Source organism: Stegodyphus dumicola, chromosome 8 (assembly GCF_044657685.1).
Source record: "Stegodyphus dumicola isolate Sdum_Otavi_A_Nest chromosome 8, ASM4465768v1".
NCBI classification, from domain to species: domain Eukaryota; kingdom Metazoa; phylum Arthropoda; class Arachnida; order Araneae; family Eresidae; genus Stegodyphus; species Stegodyphus dumicola.
Window position 1 is genome coordinate 116383483 of NC_140775.1, and position 22258 is coordinate 116405740.

At 34.3% G+C, this 22258-nt stretch overlaps 1 protein-coding gene across 1 annotated transcript in view; it reads right to left on the reverse strand.

Moving 5' to 3' along the window:
- Positions 1 to 22258, reverse strand: part of LOC118199873 (glycine receptor subunit alpha-2-like) — a 253647-nt gene that overhangs the window by 54364 nt on the left and 177025 nt on the right. Inside the window, exons 4-5 of the mRNA XM_085823021.1 lie at positions 21513 to 21736; positions 18014 to 18096 (exon numbers count right to left, since the gene is read on the reverse strand). Of these exons, the coding sequence (XP_085679147.1) occupies positions 18014 to 18096; positions 21513 to 21736 (307 nt within the window). The remainder of the gene's footprint in view (positions 1 to 18013; positions 18097 to 21512; positions 21737 to 22258) is intronic.

The following is a 22258-nucleotide window of genomic DNA, read 5'->3' on the forward strand; positions in this document are numbered from 1 at the left end:
TGACTTGTAAATGGCTGTGAATTAAGCAGATGACTTTTAATCTTACTTTTTTAGTCAGAAAACGTATTCCCCCCCAAAAAAAGTACTTTGTATTGCATGGCAATGCATCTTTTCATTATTCAATAACCAGTCGGAGAACCGCTTGTTTTCCAAAAATAAGTGTGTGTACTCAATCGTCCTGCATGTTCTTCAAATTTATCTTCTTGGGATTTTTTTTTCTTTCCCAAAAACTAAAGTTGCCTCTCAAAGGAAAGTTTTTTGACATTGAAGAGACAAAAGGAGTATGACATCTACTTTTAGAGGCATGTCAAAACCAGATCTCTACAAGCCTTCTCTTCCATTACATGTTCTGCAGTCAGACAAAAAGTTGCATCAGCGTAAATTCTATAATCTATTTTTATTACACTGTGATTACTTTATTAACATACAGTGAATATATACTAAATCTTTTACTTCAGCTTAAGTAATTCGGGATTTTTGAGAAATTCGGAATTTTTGACGGAAATGTTGTCGGAATTAGGACTTAGAAGATAAGTCAAATTAAATATTTCGATAACCCAATAAATTCAAGGTCGAAGTTTCAATATTTTATTTTCGGAGGGAGCGGAAATTTTTTCAGTTTTGGTCCATTATCCTAAGTATATTTGCTTCGATTCCTTATTTTTCCATAAAAGCGAAAAATTTACGCATGGTATACATATAACGCATAGCTTCAAATTAAAATTTAATAATATACAGAGTGGTTATAATTAAAGTTCCACATTGAAACGGTCATAAAAGGAAAACTAATGGATCAAGTGTTATCAAACTAGGTAATCGTGTAAAGGAGGTCATGGGAATTTATTTTCCGCGAAAAAAAGGAAGTTCGAAAACCTCACCACCAGTGGGTAAATGGCTCTGTATGCAATATTGTTAAATGAAATATGGGTCGGAATCTAACTTAACCTTTTGTTACACGGGTTTAATATGTTGTATACCCTTAAGAAACTTTGAAGTAGGCAAATTACCATTTAAAAGCGTTAAATTCGCTAAAAGTCGAATGCGCCATGCGTGTAAGTGAGAAATTCGTCCGTGAAACTACGAATTAGCGATTAGAAAATGTGAGATTGCAAATCACTCGCACAAGTGTGTTCAATCTGGAAATCGTTTTCTTACAGATCGCTAATTTGTAATTTTTGAAGCCTGAATTCTGCACTAAAACATGAAGATACTGATTCAAAACGCTTTTAATCGATTTGGGCCAAAGAAATCCCTCATTTTATCTATCTAGTTCCATTGCATTCTCCTACTGCATTCGATTGCATAGCAGTCATTCCACACCGTTTAGTGTTGAATGACAGCTAGTTTTATCACCGAATCATTTTTCTCTGAAGAACAGTCGACAGCTGGACTACTGTGATTGCAGCTCACTTAGAGTCAATGTTAAAATGTTTCGTGATACATGAACTGCAGTAACGTGGCATTATAGATACTACGATTTTTATGCAGGGCTGGCCCCCACCTCACGTGTGTCGCACAGTTACTTAGGCAACATTTCCCGAATGAATGTCTTATAGGCCAACACTTCCCCTCTTCCCACCAGAGCTCAACCTCTGTGACTTTTGGCTATGGGGTTATCTCAAAAGCACTGTTTATGGTGATAATCTAAACAATTTGGCAGAAATGAAAAATGTGATACACTGACATGTCCGTAACATTCCTCCTGATATGCTAAGAGCTGCTGTCGAGAATGCAGTAACAGGATTTAACTTGCTTTCGGAAAATGCTGGACGCTACATTGAACATGCTTTGTAACACGTTTCGGAAAATATTAAACACATTTTAAACAGATGTTTTCATGTCTTATTTCATTTAAGAATATTGTATACAGCGCCCTTTTTTACCCTGGTGGTGAGTTTTTGAACTCTTTTTTTTTTTCCGCGGAAAATAAATTCCCATAACCTCCTTTACACGATTCCCAAGTTTGATAACACTTGGTCCGGTAGTTTTCCTTTTATGACCATTTCAAATCGAAACTTTAATTATAACCACCATGTAAATTAAACTTTAAAAGTTTGACAGTTTGGTTCAAGTCCCAGCTTTAAAAATATATATATGTAAATATAATCTTTTATATTAATCCTCTTAGAAAGAATGTTTTAAGAAGCTAATTTTTCTCTCGCGTTATACACTAAAGTGACAAAAGTCATGCGATACCTCCTAATATTTTGTCTGTCCTCCTTTTGCCCGGCGAAGTGCAGCAACTCGACGTGGCATGGACTCAACAAGTCGTTGGAAGTCCCCTGCAGGAATATTGAGCCATGCTGCCTCTATAGACGTCCATATTTGTGAAAGTGTTGACGGTGCAGGGTTTTGAGCACGAAATGACCTCTCAATGATGTCCCATAAATGTTCGATGGGATTCATGTCGGGCGATCTAGGTGGCCAGATCATTCGCTGGAATTGTCCATCGTTGTTTCCCATCGTTGTTTCAGTACGTGAAGTCCATGAATGGCTGTAAGTGATCTCCAAGTAGCTGAAGGTATCCATTTCCAGCCAATGATCGGTTCAGCTGCACCAGAGGACCGAGTCCATGCCATGTAAAAACAGCCCAGACCATTATGGAACCACCACCAGCTTGAACAGTGCCTTGTTGACAACTTGGGTCCATGGCTTCGTGGGGTCTGCGCCACACTCGGACCCTACCATCAGCTCTTACCAACTGAAATCGTGACTCATCTGACCAAGCCACGGTTTTCCATTCGTTTAGGGACCAACCGATATGCTCACGAGCCCACGAGAGTCGCTGCAGGCGATGTCGTGCTGTCGGTAAAGGCGCTTGAGTCGGTCTTCTGCTGGCATAGCCCAAGGAAGACAAATTTCGCCGCACTTTCCTATCGGACACGTCCCTCTTACGTCCCACATTGATTTCTGAGGTTATTCGACGCAGTGTTGCTTGTCTGTGAACATTGACAACTCTACGCAGACGTCGCTGGTCTCGGTCGTTAAGTGCAGGTGGTTGGCCATTGCGCTGTCCATGGTGAGATGTTATGCCTGAAATTAGATACTCTCGGCACACTCTTGACACTGTGGATCTCGGAATGTTGAATTCCCTAACGATATCCGAAATGGAATGACCCATGCGTCTAGCTCCAACTACCATTCCGCGTTCAAAGTCTGCTAATTCTCGTCGTGCGGCCATAATCACGTTAAAGCCTCTTCACATGAATAACTTGAACACATATGAAAGCCCTGCCAAAGCACTTCGCATTCATACATTTTCTAGGCGATACTACTGTCATCTGTATATTTGCATATTGCTATCCCATGACTTTTATCATTTCAGTGTAGATTGTATAAAAAAAATTATCTTTAATATGATTTAGATTGTTTCAGCCGATATAAGATTCGGGTTTCTCGGTGGTACAGAATAAACCCTCCTGGACTGTTTTATTTCTTTGTCATTCAGAAAAAATCTTTTAATTAAAATATTTACCCTTTGAACTTCGCTTTAGACTTTATTTATAGTTAAAATTAATAGAAAATGAAAAGCTGCCTTCAACTGAACAACTCAACAATTCATGTGATTGATATTTTAAAAAATTGACAAGAATGCAAAATTTATGGAAGTCTAGCAATCGAAAAATCTTAATTTTCTTGTGTTATCAGGATCAATGTTCCTTCTTACCTTCTTCGGGAACATACAAGGACCTGACTCGGAACAGAGAGCTTACTAAAGCTATGTTCACTAATTGTGGTAAGTAGACAGGATACACATGAAGGGTATACAAAACCCTTTATTTTTCTCTATATACAATAACTTCCGTACTTCGGAATACACTGACCCGCTACTTGGGGTCTAACGTAAAAGTATAAAAATAAAACTAAACTCTAATTTAACTTTAGAATAATGAACGTGGAAGATTGGCCTTATATTAACAGGAAGCGTATGTAGTACAGAGAACTGTGAACACTACAATACGTTTAAATTTATCAAGAGGATTAAAACCTCTGGCCTGGAAGGCAAACAGCAACTGCGTAACTTCTAAGGTAAGCGGCCTGCTTCGACTCACTGCTTCCTCTCTCTCGCTTGGCAAAAAGCCACAACTTAAATACTTGGCGTTCGCCAGACAAACTTTGCATAAAAACCTTAACGCTTATAATTCTGGCCGGAAGTAGAAAATAAGAAGTGATAGTAAAGATTTAAAATAAAATAAACGTTAGTAAAACTTAAGATCCTTACAGTGTGAGCACTGAAAATAACTGTAGAAGGTTTAGTTTTGGTTTATTTAATTATGGCAAAGCACACTAGGGCTATCTGCCTAAGGGGGTGGATGCCTTCGTGGAGGACTTTCTAAGGGAAACTGACTCGTATACACGTTACACATGGGGAAAGCCCGTTTACCAGGATTGGAACGTCAGAGTGAACTACCAGTGTTCAGCGACTTTACCGCTCGGCCGCTTATGGGCCTTTATGAAATGGAAGGCAATAACTTTATTTAAAATGATTGTCAGAAATATCAAGATATTTTGAAAAGTTGGATGCTTTTTAATATACTTGCAGAATGCCTAAAGAAAAAGAGCAAGAATAAAGTAGAATGCCTGAAGAAAAAATAATTTTTTGCGTAAAATTTAGTATTAGTATTTTTTTTTTAATTTAAAAACTTTTAATCTTATATTTGATTCTTGCGATTTCAAAAATAAAATATTTGACTAAAATATGAATAACATTTTAAGAAACCAAATGTAGGATAAAATTGTGAAAGCAATGGGCACAATGATAAAACTGTTTAAAGCAGTGTATGTGAGTCATCCTAAGTTAAAATATCGGTTATAGATCTCTCTTATTTATATATATCTTTTCTGAACGGAACATTGAAAGGCGTGTTAACTGTGCTTTACTGTATTTTCTCTTTTAATATATGCAGTTTTCAAACGCATCGTAGTCTGGGTTACAAAGTATTCTTCCGAAAGAAACACAATTCAAGTAAATAAAATCAAATTCTGGAAAATTTATATTAATAAATATATTTAAAATGCTCAGTTCAAAGTAATAAATAAAAAATTTTAAAACAATTATCTGAAGAGACAATGCAACACAAACAATTAAAATAAAAGTATAAAAATTTAAAAATTACCTAAAATAATAACTATGACAAAATATATATATAAAGAAAACTATTTGAAAAAAAAAATAAATAAATAAACCCTGCACCTTTATTACGCAGTTCGAATAGGTAAATAGAAATTTTTAAAACAGTTATTAGGGAAAAAAAAAAAAAAAAAAAAAAAAAAAAAGAAATTCGAAATAGAAAAAAGTACTTAAAATAATAAATTATAATTAAAAATATAATATAAAGAATATTATTTGGAAAAAAGGGACGATGATGAATTTTTTTCCTCTTACGGGAAAGAAACTAGGTTGCCATATATTAAGAAGTTCGCCAAGTGAACTATTCTTGGCGCAAATTGATAAAAAAGTGCCAACATAAATTTGTGAATTTCTCCGTAAATGTCGCTCCAAGTTTTACAAAATTTCATATTTAGGCGTAATTTGAGTTGTAGAATCGAAATATGTAAAAAAATTGGTATGTTATTTCAGAAAAAGTCCGATTTTGTGTCAAAATACCTATGTTAGATTAGTGCTATGTATAAATCTAATATATATCTTAAGTCGCGCTTTCGTGACATGAAGAACGCAATTTGAATTTTGTCAATCGGCCCAGTAGAACGGGAGATATAGAACTGTCCCTTTTTTTTCTTTTTTCTTTTTTTGAGCAGTGTACCTACAAATCATCGCTTGACTGTAACATCGCACACATGCGTATATCAGGTTTTAAAAGGTGTAATGCATTTTCGCATAATGATGTGGGAGCGCAAGAAGGAAAGAGGGATATTTTTTACTTTTACAGATCATATTTTTGAATGAACTAATAAATTTTTACTGAAAAAGTAGGAAAGAAACTTAAGCATTTAAAAATTGAAAATGAGTAGAAAATTAATGCAACTTACAGGACTTAATATAATTTTAAATTTACATAGTTAATTTACAAAGGTCATTAATAAATTAATCTTTTTTTGTAAAGTTTTCCTCAGAATTTTTTCCATGAAAAATACAGCCTAAAAATGTTTAAAAAAAGGAAAATAAATAACTGCATGAGGTTACCTCTATAAAAATTGCTTAGTTAATTATCAAATTATTTTCTTTGTTAATTTGATATTGTTTTGGTGAAATTATATCTTGTTTTGTTTCTGTTAACATTATATCTTGTTGTTTTATTATATGTTGTTTTTTTTTTATTTTTATTTTTTTTTGTTAATTATATATTGTTTTGTTTCGTTAACATTCCTTGCGCTTCCAAATCTTTATGCGAATGTGCATTTACCACTTTTAATCCTAAAAAACGCATGTGTGCGATGTTGTCGTCATGCGATTATTTGTAGATGCTTTACCACGATATTTTCGACGGCGATGTTTGTAACCTGCGAAGTTTTTGAATAGCTTTATTTTCGACGACGATATTTTGTATCAGCATGTTTTAGAACTGCGATGTTATCTCTTTGCTTTCTTTTCTCCTACGATGTTTTGTACTACACATGAAGGGTATACAAACACAAATACAAAACCCTTTATTTTTCTCTATATACAATAACTTCCGTACTTCGGAATACACTGACCCGCTACTTGGGGTCTAACGTAAAGTATAAAAATAAAACTAAACTCTAATTTAACTTTGAACTAATAAACGTGGAAGATTGGCCTTATATTAACAGGAAGCGTATGTAGTACAGAGAACTGTGAACACTACAATACGTTTTAAAATTTATCAAGAGGATTAAAACCTCTGGCCTGGAAGGCAAACAGCAACTGCGTAACTTCTCAGGTAAGCGGCCTGCTTTGACTCAACTGCTTCCTCTCTCTCGTTTGGCAAAAAGCCACAACTTAAATACTTGGCGTTCGCCAGACAAACTTTGCATAAAAACCTTAACGCTTATAATTCTGGTTGGAAGTAGAAAATAAGAAGTGATAGTAAAGATTTAAAATAAAATAAACGTTAGTAAAACTTAAGATCCTTACATACTTCCCGCCAGAGTTAATTAGTTTGAAACTGAGGTCTAAAACGACCTTGTTGAAAACTTTTAGCTCTAGAATCTAACGCGAGGCCAATCTTTTACAAACATACTTCGCTAGAAACTAGAAATTTAAAAAGAAAGAAATTTGTTTTTACAATAGCAGCTCCCAGGATACACAATTTTTTTTCATCTGTACTGCATCCAAACAGGAGCTCTTATTCAAATCTGGTTCCTTCCAGAGATCTGGAAGGAAAACTAGTTTAATGAAATGTTACACAATGAAAGGGCAAGTAACATATATAATTATACTTCTCTTAACATTCTTATTTCATTCATGACTATTTTAATTATCTCTCCCCGTGCTCTCTGACATGTGTTGTAAAAGAACACCAAACACGAATGTGTTTCTGTCTACGTGTTCCACACTTCCTCCTACAATCAAAACACTAACGTGTTAAAATTCAACATAACCAGACCTCTTAACACACCCTAATTTCAACTCTAAACCCTGAGGTACTATTCTAAAAGTGGCTAACTCTAAAGTGTAGCGTCAGAGAGCCTAACTACATCATTCAACCTTTAACACATATTCGCCATGCTTTAGTCTTTTTACAGTCACACGAATAAAAAAAAAAAATTAACATTCACTTTTACCATATCACGGTATTTCTTAATATTTAAAATAACAGTTCACATTGTATATAAGAACATATCAACATGCCGTTAATTTTACACATTTGAAAACATACATTAGTAGTACATTGTTAACTTTTATTCTTTTCAAAGCAAGTGCCAATTCTTTCTACATTGAAATACTACATTTCAAAAAGTCTTTCAGACTAAACTTCTTTCTTGCTAGAATGTTTTAAATAAAATTTATACAATAACTTTTTACAATATTTAAGTCTTTACACAACGCTATTATACATAAACTTTAGTTTTACGCGCAAGTAATTGAAAAACATAATATCAAAATCGGTAACAACTGATTTCTCGCCCTTTTGGCGATAAAGGTAGACCTCGCATGAGGTAAAACTTCTTGAAATCTGCCACTTGCAGTAAGAATGAAAGATTAACTTAAGTTTGCAAAGTAACATAAAATTTTACTTATCTTTGTGATATTCGGACATCCTTTTCCGGGCCCAGTCCTTAAAGGTAGTGCAGCTAGTTGTTTGATTTATCCTCCTTCTTGTACGGGCTCGCCCTTCAGTGCCTTCCTCTGGAAGCTTCCTTTTTTCACCAGTTCGGTCACCCTTGAATACCTTCTTTTTCCCCTCTGCTTGTGGTCTTGGCCGTTTGATGGCACCTGGTCTTGGCGGAACCGGGAAACTTCTTCCGTGTTCCTGCTTGGACCTCGTTGCTGACCGTTCAAATTTTCCTTGTAACTTTTCCTCCGCCGCTCATGGCCCTTCCGCAGTTCGGCGACATTTGCTGCGGAGAGTCCTGTCGGATGAGTAGATCTTCCGTTTTAGAGCCGGGTTATAGTTGTCGTCATTTCTCCTGGTTCTCTTCACATACGTCGTCCTTCTCCCTTGTTCATTCTGGGGGTGTTCGTGAACTCTCTTTTCTGGACGGTGGAACGGCTTCTTTTTCTTGCTCCCTTCAATTTTTCCGCGGGGAAATTTTCTTTTCACTTGCTCCTGCCTCTTACTGGCTTGCCCTTGTCGTTTTTCCACCTCTGGAGCTTTTGCCTGCGGTGTCTGCCGTGCCGGATCCTGCAAAAGATCTGAAAATATTTGCATTTTATTACGATCGAAGTAGGGTTTGATTTGATCAATGTTTGCGGAGCAGGATTCACCATTTCTGGCTTTTAACACTACTACAGCGTGAGTTATTTTTTCTATAACATATGGTCCTTCAAATCGTGGAAGAAATTTGGCAGTTTTATCTTCTGGTGCTGAAGAAAGTGAATGCTTAATTTTTAAAACTTCATCCCCTACTTTATAAGTTACTCCCCGTCGTTTCAAATCATAATAGAGCTTCTGTTTTCTTTGTGCTACTTCCGTATTCTTCTTTGCTTCCTTAATTAGTTTTTCTATATCACCCATTTTAAATTCTGGGGCTCTTTGTTGCACATAAAATAACTTATCTAACGGCGTTATAATCTTTCTGCCTAGAAATAACTCAGCAGGAGTTTTGCCCGTTGTATCATGTTTTGCGGTCCTAAGGGCGAAAGCAAATTCATTGACATAGTTATCCCAGCTTTTATGAAAATTTTTAACATAACTACGGATAATTTTCACTATATTTCTATTGACCCGTTCCGCTATATTTGATTGCGCCCGATACGGGACCATTTTTAAATGACGTATGCCCAGTTTTTGGCACATGTCTTCAAATATATTACTTACAAATTGAGGACCATTATCCGATATAACTTTTAGGGGCGCCCCGTATTTTAAAATATATTTATTTAAAATAGAATCAGTAACTAATTTCGCGGAGGCTCGTTTTAAGGGAACAATTTCGGTCCATTTACTAAAATGATCAACCATAACAAGGAGATAGCGACTTTTATTTAACTGACTTTTTGGGAAAGGGCCCAATAAATCGATGTCAATTATTTCACTTGGAAATTCGGATTTAGTACTATTTAGAAACCCGGCCGGTCGGAAATTAATATAATTAACTACTTGACATGTTGGGCAGGACTGGACATACGCCCTTGTTAACTTTTGCAGTTCAGGAAAGTAGACTGCCTCGCGTACGCGTTAGATAGTTTTTCGAATATCAGCATGAGAAGCTAAAGGGCTGTCATGGAGCTCCTGCAGGATATTTAATCTAAGACTAGCTGGGATAATAGTTCGAAATTCGATGTTGGAATTCGTAGTTTTTGTATAGAATAATAGACCATCTATTAGTTCGTAATGGGCCGCCCTATTTCTTATCGCCACAATATCTTGGTGACTAAAATTTTCAGGATCCTTCAAATACTCATAAATGCTTCCAAACTCAGGATCCTTACCCAGTTCGGTTATTACAGTTTCTCGGGAATTTATTGTACATGCTGTAAGCATTGCCACCTTTACGGTATTACTTTGTTCGTCTATTTTAATTCTTGATAGGGCATCTGCTACGATATTTTCCTTTCCAGGGGTATGCTTGATTACCAGATTATATTCTTGCAGCTTGAGTGCCCATCTTATTAACCTTGGGGATAAATTTTTCCCTGAGTACAATCTAGTTACCGCCGCATGATCAGAGTACACTGTTATCGGCGCCTTTCCAAAATAGACTCGGAACTTTTGCACTGCTAACAGAACTGCAAGTGCCTCTCTCTCGGTCGCGGAATAGTTTCTTTGTGTTTGATTTAAAGTTCGGCTAAAAAATGCCACGGGCTGCTGATTTTGCGAAAGTACCGCTCCTACCTCATAATCCGAAGCATCCTCTGAAATTTCTAAATTCTCATCCTTTTCAGGAAATTTCAACACAGGGGCTTGCGTTAATGCTTGTTTTAATTTTTCGAAAGCACTATTGGCTTCGGCCGTCCACGAGAATCTTGCCTTTTTCCTTTTTAATTTTAACAATGGTTCAGCAATAGCTGCAAAATTTTTTATAAAGGACCTATAATATGAACAAAGTCCTAGAAAAGAAGAGAGCTTCTTTGCCATGTTTGGAGTCGGATACTTTTGTACAGCGATTATTTTTGATTCGTCTGTTTCTATTCCTTTCTGAGATATCTTGTAACCTAAATATTTTAATTCAGGGGCTGCAAATTTGCACTTTTCGACATTAACTTTTAGACCGGCCTCATTTAAAAAAGAAAACACCTGTCTTAAATCCTGTACATGTTGGTCGAGATTATCACTAGTAATAATGATATCGTCTAAATAGATAAATGTGGACTTTCCAAGAACAGGTCTTAACACAATGTCCATGCATCGCTGAAATGTTGCCGGGGCCCCTGAAAGGCCAAACGGCATACGCAAAAATGCATAAGTGCCAGACTTGGTTATAAAAGCAGTCTTAGGCACGTCCTCAGGCCTAACCCCTATTTGAAAATAACCAGTCGTTAAGTCTAAAGTCGTCATAAATTTGGTTGATTTTATATTCCTTAGAATTTCTTCTATAATCGGTAACGGATATACCGGATATTTAGTTATGGAGTTTAATTTACGGTAATCAATAGCGAATCTCCATCTTTTTGGATGCGTCAAAGGATAGTCATTATTTTTCTTACATAAAACCACCGGGCTAGCATAACTACTTGAGATGGGCGTTATGATCTTTTTACGTAGCATATCGGTAATATGCCATTCTATAATTTTTTCCTTATTCTTATCATACCGGTATGGTTTTTGACGAACTGGCATTGCATCTCCGGTGTCAATACTATGGTTAGTAACCTGAGTAAATCCTGGAATATCACTAAATAACGAAGCAAATTCACTTACCACTTGTCGGATTCTTCCCTGCTCGTCATTAGAGAGGTGGTCAAGTTTTAACATCGGCGGTTCAGCGTTTTCTGTACGAACTGATTTCATTGTCAGCTTAAGGGACGCTTCATTAAAATCCAGCGTAGCTTGTGCTTCTGAAAGAAAATCTATTCCTAAAATTATATGTGCTTGCAGATTCTTTACTATAAAAAACATCACCTTTACTTGTTCGTCCTTGATACGGATATACAACGGTACTTTACCTACGCACTTACATTTCTCTCCTTGCGCCGCTAACACTGTCGTATTATCCGAATTATATACGCGGTATTTGCGAAAATACTTCCTAAAAAAATCTTCTGCCACACAGGAACACTGCGCGCCTGTATCCAGGAGTGCGGTGGCTGGGATATTTCACCAAGACTTCAATCTTCGGAAGAGTCAGATTTTTCACCATTACTGTATTTAACTTGTAGGAAGAGGGCTTTTCTTGCCCTTCGGATTTGCGCACCCTCCCGTCAGCAGAAATCCGTTTTAGTTTAAATTATTTTTCCTTTCCGTGCTTTCCTTCTTTTTCCACTCGCCTTGAGACTTTTTTCCTGGGTTGCTATTGAATTGTCGACGTTCGCCGGCTGTTTTTGAATGCTCGGGTTTCCTTGCCCACTGATTCGCTTTTTCTCCGTAGCCGTGTGCTTGAGTTTGCTGTAGTCTTGGCGTACCAAATTGGTTTCGCTGTTGATACTGGCGTCTTCTTTCGACGTCCGCCGTTCTTCTACTTTCAAACTGGATTGCTAGCTCAAATAACTTTTCCAGTGTAATCGGATTTCTTAATTCAGTAAAGTCTTGCACTTGGGGCAGTAACCTCGGCAAAATCACTTGAATTATTTCAGGATCCGGACGGTTTCCATACAAGAGTTTGAAAACGTGAATTTTTCTTAAAATAAAGCTCGAGAGGTTTTCGATTCTTTGTTGATATATACTGAAAAGTTCCGTTTCTAATTTCGCACGATCCCTTACAACAGGAAAGGCTCTTAGTAGGGCAGTCTTGAAATTTTCGTAAGTATAGGTGGGACTTCCTGCTTGACCCAAGAGACTTCTGCCTATACATTTGAACCAGTTAAGCGCTTGGCCCCTCAAAGCGCTGGTAGCTAAGGTAACTTTTTGAAACTCGTGCACGGGGTAGAGCATGAAGTGGTCATCCAATGTTTCCAAAAAACTGGTTACCGGTGAGTTTCCATTAAATGTTGCTTCTGGTTTCATCGAAGCGCGCATGGTCTGGACGATGTAACCAAATCCTTCCAGGGCGGCAGCTCGCATTTCTGGATTCTGAGCCGTTTCTGCAGGCAGCACAGGTTCTTCTTGAAACTCGGCCATGGTTATTCTTCTTCGTTGGGCGCCACTATCAGGATCAATGTTCCTTCTTACCTTCTTCGGGAACATACAAGGACCTGACTCGGAACAGAGAGCTTACTAAAGCTATGTTCACTAATTGTGGTAAGTAGACAGGATACACATGAAGGGTATACAAAACCCTTTATTTTTCTCTATATACAATAACTTCCGTACTTCGGAATACACTGACCCGCTACTTGGGGTCTAACGTAAAAGTATAAAAATAAAACTAAACTCTAAATTAACTTTAGAATAATAAACGTGGAAGATTGGCCTTATATTAACAGGAAGCGTATGTAGTACAGAGAACTGTGAACACTACAATACGTTTAAATTTATCAAGAGGATTAAAACCTCTGGCCTGGAAGGCAAACAGCAACTGCGTAACTTCTAAGGTAAGCGGCCTGCTTCGACTCACTGCTTCCTCTCTCTCGCTTGGCAAAAAGCCACAACTTAAATACTTGGCGTTCGCCAGACAAACTTTGCATAAAAACCTTAACGCTTATAATTCTGGCCGGAAGTAGAAAATAAGAAGTGATAGTAAAGATTTAAAATAAAATAAACGTTAGTAAAACTTAAGATCCTTACAGTGTGAGCACTGAAAATAACTGTAGAAGGTTTAGTTTTCGTTTATTTAATTATGGCAAAGCACACTAGGGCTATCTGCCTAAGGGGATGGATGCCTTCGTGGAGGACTTTCTAAGGGAAACTGACTCGTATACACGTTACACATGGGGAAAGCCCGTTTACCAGGATTGGAACGTCAGAGTGAACTACCAATGTTCAGCGACTTTACCGCTCGGCCGCTTGTGGGCCTTTATGAAATGGAAGGCAATAACTTTATTTAAAATGATTGTCAGAAATATCAAGATATTTTGAAAAGTTGGATGCTTTTTAATATACTTGCAGAATGCCTAAAGAAAAAGAGCAAGAATAAAGTAGAATGCCTGAAGAAAAAATAATTTTTTGCGTAAAATTTAGTATTGGTATTTTTTTTTAATTTAAAACCTTTTAATCTTATATTTGATTCTTGCGATTTCAAAAATAAAATATTTGACTAAAATATGAATAACATTTTAAGAAACCAAATGTAGGATAAAATTGTGAAAGCAATGGGCACAATGATAAAACTGTTTAAAGCAGTGTATGTAAGTCATCCTAAGTTAAAATATCGGTTATAAATCTCTCTTATTTATATATATCTTTTCTGAACGGAACATTGAAAGGCGTGTTAACTGTGCTTTACTGTATTTTCTCTTTTAATATATGCAGTTTTCAAACGCATCGTAGTCTGGGTTACAAATTATTCTTCCGAAAGAAACACAATTCAAGTAAATAAAATCAAATTCTGGAAAATTTATATTAATAAATATATTTAAAATGCTCAGTTCAAAGGAATAAATAGAAAATTTTAAAACAATTATCTGAAGAGACAATGCAACACAAACAATTAAAATAAAAGTATAAAAATTTAAAAATTACCTAAAATAATAACTATGACAAAATATATATATAAAGAAAACTATTTGAAAAAAAAAAAAAAAAATTCGAAATAGAAAAAAGTACTTAAAATAATAAATTATAATTAAAAATATAATATAAAGAATATTATTTGGAAAAAAGGGACGATGATGAATTTTTTCCCTCTTACGGGAAAGAAACTAGGTTGCCATATATTAAGAAGTTCGCCAAGTGAACTATTCTTGGCGCAAATTGATAAAAAAGTGCCAACATAAATTTGTGAATTTCTCCGTAAATGTCGCTCCAAATTTTACAAAATTTCATATTTAGGCGTAATTTGAGTTGTAGAATCGAAATATGTAAAAAAATTGGTATGTTATTTCAGAAAAAGTCCGATTTTGTGTCAAAATACCTATGTTAGATTAGTGCTATGTATAAATCTAATATATATCTTAAGTCGCGCTTTCGTGACATGAAGAACGCAATTTGAATTTTGTCAATCGGCCCAGTAGAACAGGAGATATAGAACTGTCCCTTTTTTTTCTTTTTTCTTTTTTTGAGCAGTGTACCTACAAATCATCGCTTGACTGTAACATCGCACACATGCGTATATCAGGTTTTAAAAGGTGTAATGCATTTTCGCATAATGATGTGGGAGCGCAAGAAGGAAAGAGGGATATTTTTTACTTTTACAGATCATATTTTTGAATGAACTAATAAATTTTTACTGAAAAAGTAGGAAAGAAACTTAAGCATTTAAAAATTGAAAATGAGTAGAAAATTAATGCAACTTACAGGACTTAATATAATTTTAAATTTACATAGTTAATTTACAAAGGTCATTAATAAATTAATCTTTTTTTATAAAGTTTTCCTCAGAATTTTTTCCATGAAAAATACAGCCTAAAAATGTTTAAAAAAAGGAAAATAAATAACTGCATGAGGTTACCTCTATAAAAATTGCTTAGTTAATTATCAAATTATTTTCTTTGTTAATTTGATATTGTTTTGGTGAAATTATATCTTGTTTTGTTTCTGTTAACATTATATCTTGTTGTTTTATTATATCTTGTTTATTTATTTATTTATTTATTTATTTATTTTTTTTTTGTTAATTATATCTTGTTTTGTTTCGTTAACATTCCTTGCGCTTCCAAATCTTTATGCGAATGTGCATTTACCACTTTTAAATCCTAAAAAACGCATGTGTGCGATGTTGTCGTCATGCGATTATTTGTAGATGCTTTACCACGATATTTTCGACGGCGATGTTTGTAACCTTGTAAACAGTTCCAAGTTTTTGAATAGCTTTATTTTCGACGACGATATTTTGTATCAGCATGTTTTAGAACTGCGATGTTATCCCTTTGCTTTCTTTTCTCCTACGATGTTTTGTACTAGGACGTTTTCGCCTTGAGTTATTTTCTCCGCGACATTTTCGTCCGCGATGTTTTCGATTGTAACTATCTTTAAACAAAGAGAACTCTATTAAAAAGAATTGAAAACGTAAGTGAAATAATAAAACACTTCGTGAAAAATTCAAATCAAAATTTTACCTTCAAATCAAAATTCAAGCAAAAAGAATTTTATCAAAAAAAAAAAAAAAAAAAAAAAAAAAAAAAAAAGGAAACATAATATATATATATATATATTGTTAAGAATTTAAATTTGTTTAAATATATATATATATATAATATATGACTGAAAATTATTAACAAATTCAACTTGATTGGAACAAATTGACAATAGACCTTTAAAGTTTTAATTTTCAACTGGTGTAAACCCTTTCTTCAAGTATGCTTACTGCAAAATTTTAGGTCATTATTTCCCTTCAGTACCTGTATCGCTGTAGATGTTTGCCCATTAGTTGCTCAGGATTAAAACAAAGACTTTCCGAGCTTATAAATAACACTACAACTATTATGCATCATTTTTTTTTTCACAATGCATGACCTCCTACGAGGGACAGATTTCATGTACCGTTCATTCTAATTGCTCTGGGAAGTACTGCTCAGGCACTAACTCCCTAGAATTGCATTGCAGTGTTGCAATAACGCATCACTCTTTCGCCGCTTGCACTGTCCTGATAAATCACGTCTCTTCGCTAAGCTCTATTTCTCCATTACTTAATGCAACTGCAAAGTTTAAAATTGTGGAGAATAGATTGCTTAAATGTAATGAGATTTGTTATGGAATAAAATATGTAGTTAAGAATCGACAAGTAGTAATAAAGAGAGATCAGATTATCAAGTAAAATTTGTAATTCTTCAAAAGAGTTCTAGCTACATACTACGACAGAAAGTCAAGCTATCTGCTATCACCGTCCCCATTATTCCAGCCATGAAAAGTAGTGAATGGGTCTTCTTCTCTCTTTGTATCAATTTATTATTACATATGTATATGTATATGTGTGTGTGCGTGTGCACTGATTTGAATTTTGAACTTGTTAGAGATAGAGATGCTGATAGTGCTAATGTTAAAAAACGTTTTTCAATTAGACACTGTCATGGGCTATTTGACGCGTACTTTTTATTTCAGCCATTATTATTAAAATAAAATACAGTAAAGCAATACAAGTTTCAGATTTCGACAGAACTGGTTAATAAAAGGCAGTGGAGTCATAGTTAAGAGTAGATACCAGCGTGGAAATATTTTGAAGATTAGGATATTGATTGATGCATGCCGTATTAAGAATAGCAAAGTTACAGCTCAGCTTTATTTCGGTTTGTTGGCTAAAAGTTTGGTTTTCAAATTTATAATTAACATTTGATAAAAGATTTCAATTTTAGTTTAGACATCATGTAAGTACACGTGTATTTACTGCTATATCTCAATCATATGACAGAATTTAGTTTTAAAATGGCAGAGTTCAGAAAGATTTATTCTACGCATATAACTTTTTTAGGACAGAAAAAGGATATAACCAAGTTAGGAAGGATGCTTTAACGGTTATTACAATTTAAAGTTAGGATTTTATCTTACATGTTTATACATACATATATATAAAACAACCTAATATTTTCAGTTCCATTTTGTCGAATTTTTTACTGCCTCTTTCTTTCTTTGCTAGAACAGCTAGTTTTAACAAAATATTTTTTAAATCTCGAGATTCTTCAAAATTTCTGAAAGGAGATACAGAATATCCAGAAAATAAATTAATTATTATTTCGGAAAATCATGAATACCGAAAACGCTGGAATATTGAGAAAATGCATTCACTAGCAATGATGACAGATTTTATTAATCATTAAACGTTTTTGCTTTTTACGTTTTTTAAAAATTTCATTCTGCAATAGTTATACGTTGAGATATCTAAAATTCTTCCTAATAATAACTAAGGACTGTAATCTTAGTGTTCTATTAAGTTATTTCACATAACTATCTTAGTATTAACATATGGCATCACAGGTGAAAATATCACTTCCTAATTTTGTTCTAATTTAATCATTTCTTAAAATTGCAATCACATATTTGTTCTTCTTTAAGTAATATGGGGAAGAGAGAGAGAAAAAAAAAAAAAAAAAAAAAAAAAAAAAAAAAAAACACCTGCAAATAAATGAATGCAAAAAAAGAAATAAATTTTTTCCAATTTTCTTTCATTCATAAAAAGTCTGGAGCTTCAAAATGACGTCAAACTTCTAATCGCGTAAATGCTGCCATCTATTAGAAAATAAATAAAATATCTCTAATTTTGATAGAAATTATGAAACGCTATTCATGTTCATACTTACAACTACTAACACGAATGCGGCAGGACTGTTTGTCGAATGGGTAGTGCTTTAAATTCATAGGGCACGATAAGACCAATTGTAACCTGAAAAAGGGGAAAAAAGGATTATGAATAATATTAATAATTTCTGAATTTACTTTTAGAAGGTATAATAAATAGTTCAAAACACAGATTGACGCACCGAGCCGTACCTATAATTTTTTTCAACCTACGTAAAGAGATAAATGTGCGCCCCCTGTAGTCATGAGGACATACCTTAAAATGCAACATCATGCAACTTAGAATCATGCCGCAACGTTAAAAATACATTTTGATTTGTAGAAAACAACACTGAAATAATATAAGTAGTAATATAATGAACACAAAAATTATTGCACTAATTCCTCGAATTTTATCTTGTAAATACTTGCGATTAATGTTTCACTACTTATAAATTGTAAAGCGGAATAGATTCATGACTTTTGACATATTAACCTCTCTTATTTTCTTACCTTCAAGTTCTGCTGATAATTTCATTTTTAAGCTAAATTTTTAATTTCTCAAAAGTGTGTTTTTCTTGTTTATTTGTAAAGCGTAATCCTGTTATTATATTGCTTAATTCAATGCTTGAAGACATAGGAGCGCTATCTGCCAAAGGGAAGGAATGCCTTCAGGCAGGATTGTCTAAGGCAAACTGGTTCGTGTTTAAGTTAATAAGTCATAAATAATTATCCAAGTTGTTTTATTTAATTTAGTTAAAGAAAAGAACTCGAATGATATCTTCACTGCTAAAGGAACGGATACCTTCATAGAGATGTGTCTAAGGAAAACTGAAAGGTATTTGAATCATATTAGAACTGTCAGTGTTCAGCGGCTTATCCACTCGGCAATTTGGGGGAAATAAGTCTTTGATTGTAATTAATTCCTAGGAATCTTGGCTATTATCGAACATTATCAACTCTTCCATTTTTTGGTAGCTTAGGTTGTTTTTTTTTAATAAAAATGTTAAAACATAAAACCTTATATTATATTTTATACTTATAGTTACTTAAAACAATTCTTATTTAATACACGCATGAGGATTCTTTATTATTAGCGGCATAGATGAAAATCCGTGCTCTTTTAGGCTGTAATATAAATTTTTTATAGAATTACCAGGAACGGTTTTCTGAAGTCTTCCATAACAAATTCTAAACTTTTAACTCAGAATTTATTTACTTATTTACTTTATACTAAACAATTCAAGAGCAATACAGGAAAAGGAAAGCTATGTCTTAGTTCATCACTTTACATTTAACTCTTGTGAGAAAATTAAACTAAGGCGGCAATTCAATTAATCCATCCATCTAGCAATAACTGTAAAACGCCAACTACACTTTTTGTTCAAAGGCGAATGTTATAACGAAAAATACACAATGCAAACTTAATACGAAGGGGACAAGAAATTGATAATAAGTGGCATATTTCATTTTCAAACATTCTTATTTAATCTCTTTTTGCCCTTTTAGTGGATTTTGTAGGTTAAGTCACTAAAATAAATTCCAGGAAACCATTCAGCGTTCAGACTCAGTTTATGGACTTTGGGAAGCTAGTTATGGTGAAGATAGATCATTTTTAACTTTTACGGAATTTCTTACACTGAAAACAGCAGTAAGAATTGCAATTCAGATTAATGGGAATCGGTTTAGAAACAGTGAAGCCGGTGGCATGGTGTTTCTCGAGCAAGTTCGGTTTATGTACTTCATAAACGTAAATCAAAGTCAGTATCAAGCCAATAACAAAGTTTATCGTGAAAACATAATGCATACGCCATTGATAAGCGCTTCAGTTTTGAGAATAAAGTACTTAATTCTCAATTCAGCTAACAATTAACAATTTCTTAATAATTTTCTTGGAATTAAGGGAAACAATGAGATAAAAAGCTTACTGAAATTACAAAATTAAACTAAATATGCAAGCTTGGAATATTGCTAACAAAGTTCTAGAGAAAACAGTAAAATTTCCTTCTCAAGAATTGAAAAAAAGAGATAAATCTTAAATAATAAATATTTTTACCACGAATATGAGCCATCTAACGGAAGCTATACTTTTGAGAAAGACATTTGAGGAGAACTTTTATTCATATTATGTATAGGAAAAACCACAAATACTAGCATCAGATTCTGAGTCGAAGTAGCAGTGTTCAGTGATCTTACCATTCAGCCACTAGTGGTTTACCAACGTTCATAAATCTTTAAAAAAATAATTATTTTACAGAAAGGAATTACTTTAAAAATAAACAGGTTGTTATGTTTCGACAGCTTAAAAAACAGTCTATGTAGAAAACTGACTTCAGATGCCACTGTCTGTGATCTGCCTGATAGCTGTTTAATCATTTCATGGAAATCTGATCTTGTTAACTATTAGGAAATTTAGTCTTGAAACAACAAACAAATTCGATGAAAAATACAAAATTTTCAAAAGTTTTAGAAAGGTTAGTGACCTACATTCTCAGGTTATTTTCTCTTTTTAACATTAATGAAGTTGAAATATCTATTCGGAGTTCGTGCATTTTCATCGGAAGACACGACGTAGATAAAAGCCTGTGAGCAAGTCAGAATTTTAAAGCACAAGTTAATTTAGAAATATTGTGGCTACAGATTTTTTGTCATCTAATTACTTCATTTCGTGGAAGGACAAGCATATTAGTCTCGAAAGTGTTTCATTCATAGTATGAAGAAGTCAAGTGGACAACTATAATAACATAGCTAAAAGTATCTGCTTTGGAAGTTTATTTCTGAAACCATGTCCTGAAGAAAGAATACATATTATTGTATTCTGGAAATCATTTATTATTACTAAGTAACAACATGAAATTTCAACAGCTGCTGGTCCACACCCTCCCCAAACAGATAAATTCATTTTAAGGTTCACGGCGATTATGTTTCTTTTCCTAAGCTGCTGAATTATAAAGTATGAAAAGCTGAAATGTTTATCTTTCGCAAAAATTAAAATTGAATTGCATTTAATTGGTAACTTATAAGAAACTGCTGCGAAACTGATCAGTCATTGCTTCGTTTCGTGTCTTACTTTTGACAGTTTAAAACATTTAATCAAACTCTACATTTGTTACCTATTCAGTAGTTAGTTTTATGAATCCGTAACTTTTTAGACATTTAAAGCAAGTGTAGAGCGATCCGAAGTGCGTTATTTTCACTCGAGAACCTTCGTTGATCAATAGCTTTAGTTACTTAACCAATTATTAATCCCAAGAAATTGTCATAAATTTTAATTGCCTAATAAGAGGGTGTAATAATAGTAAAAGAAGGGTCATACACAACTGGATTCCCTTCCTAGGAATATTCAAGAGTAAAATTAGAATATGCCTGCGAAAAAAATCATATTAACATTGCTGGTGCTTCATGTCTATGCCAATTAATAGACGCACACAATCAGGTCCTCTGTATTTAACAATTTATTTAGGCCTGTCCGCTTAAGGAATCCAGCTATGTAACATAAACAGCAGATTTGCCGAATCATACCTGAGTGCATAATAGACATTCCCATCCGGGTCAATCTGGACATAAACATTGTCTCTTGTGCTCACGACGAGTTTGCTGTCTTTCTCGTTGATGAAGAAGAGAGTCGGCGTCCAGATAAGATCCCTGAGACTTTTCAGACCTACAACCTTGGAGCCCATAGATGCGTTGAAGGTGAGTCTTTCGTCCATCCACCACTGTCTGAACGTCGCATGAATTTCGAACGTCTGTGTAAAGAGTTATAAATTCTATAAAATATATCACAACGATTGATTCATTAGAATCTTAACTTAAAGGAATTCCATACCCAAACTGGTATGGAACAGACTGGTATATGGACCAAAACTGTGATCCAATTTGGTATGGATTCCCAGCTAAACAGACTCCCACTAGGGTATTCATCACGCGAGATTATCATCTACTCGACCTTTTACGGAAGGAGATCCATTTCGGACCAAACATCACTAGAGTAAATATACTATTTGTAAATAATGATATGAAACTAGATATAAATGCAGTTAAGTATAAAATTAAGGGAAGATTATATACATAACGCAGATAGGATTGATATGATTCTAGTAAAAGTTCACACTATATATGCGTACTAACTATTTCTATCACATGCTGCAAATTCAGAAATCAATGCAGTTATATACATAATAAGGAAGTTTACCATAATGCACATTTTCATTCATACGCTCATGTGCAGGTGCACACTGTTTTTAGTGCAATTAAATATAAAATTAAGA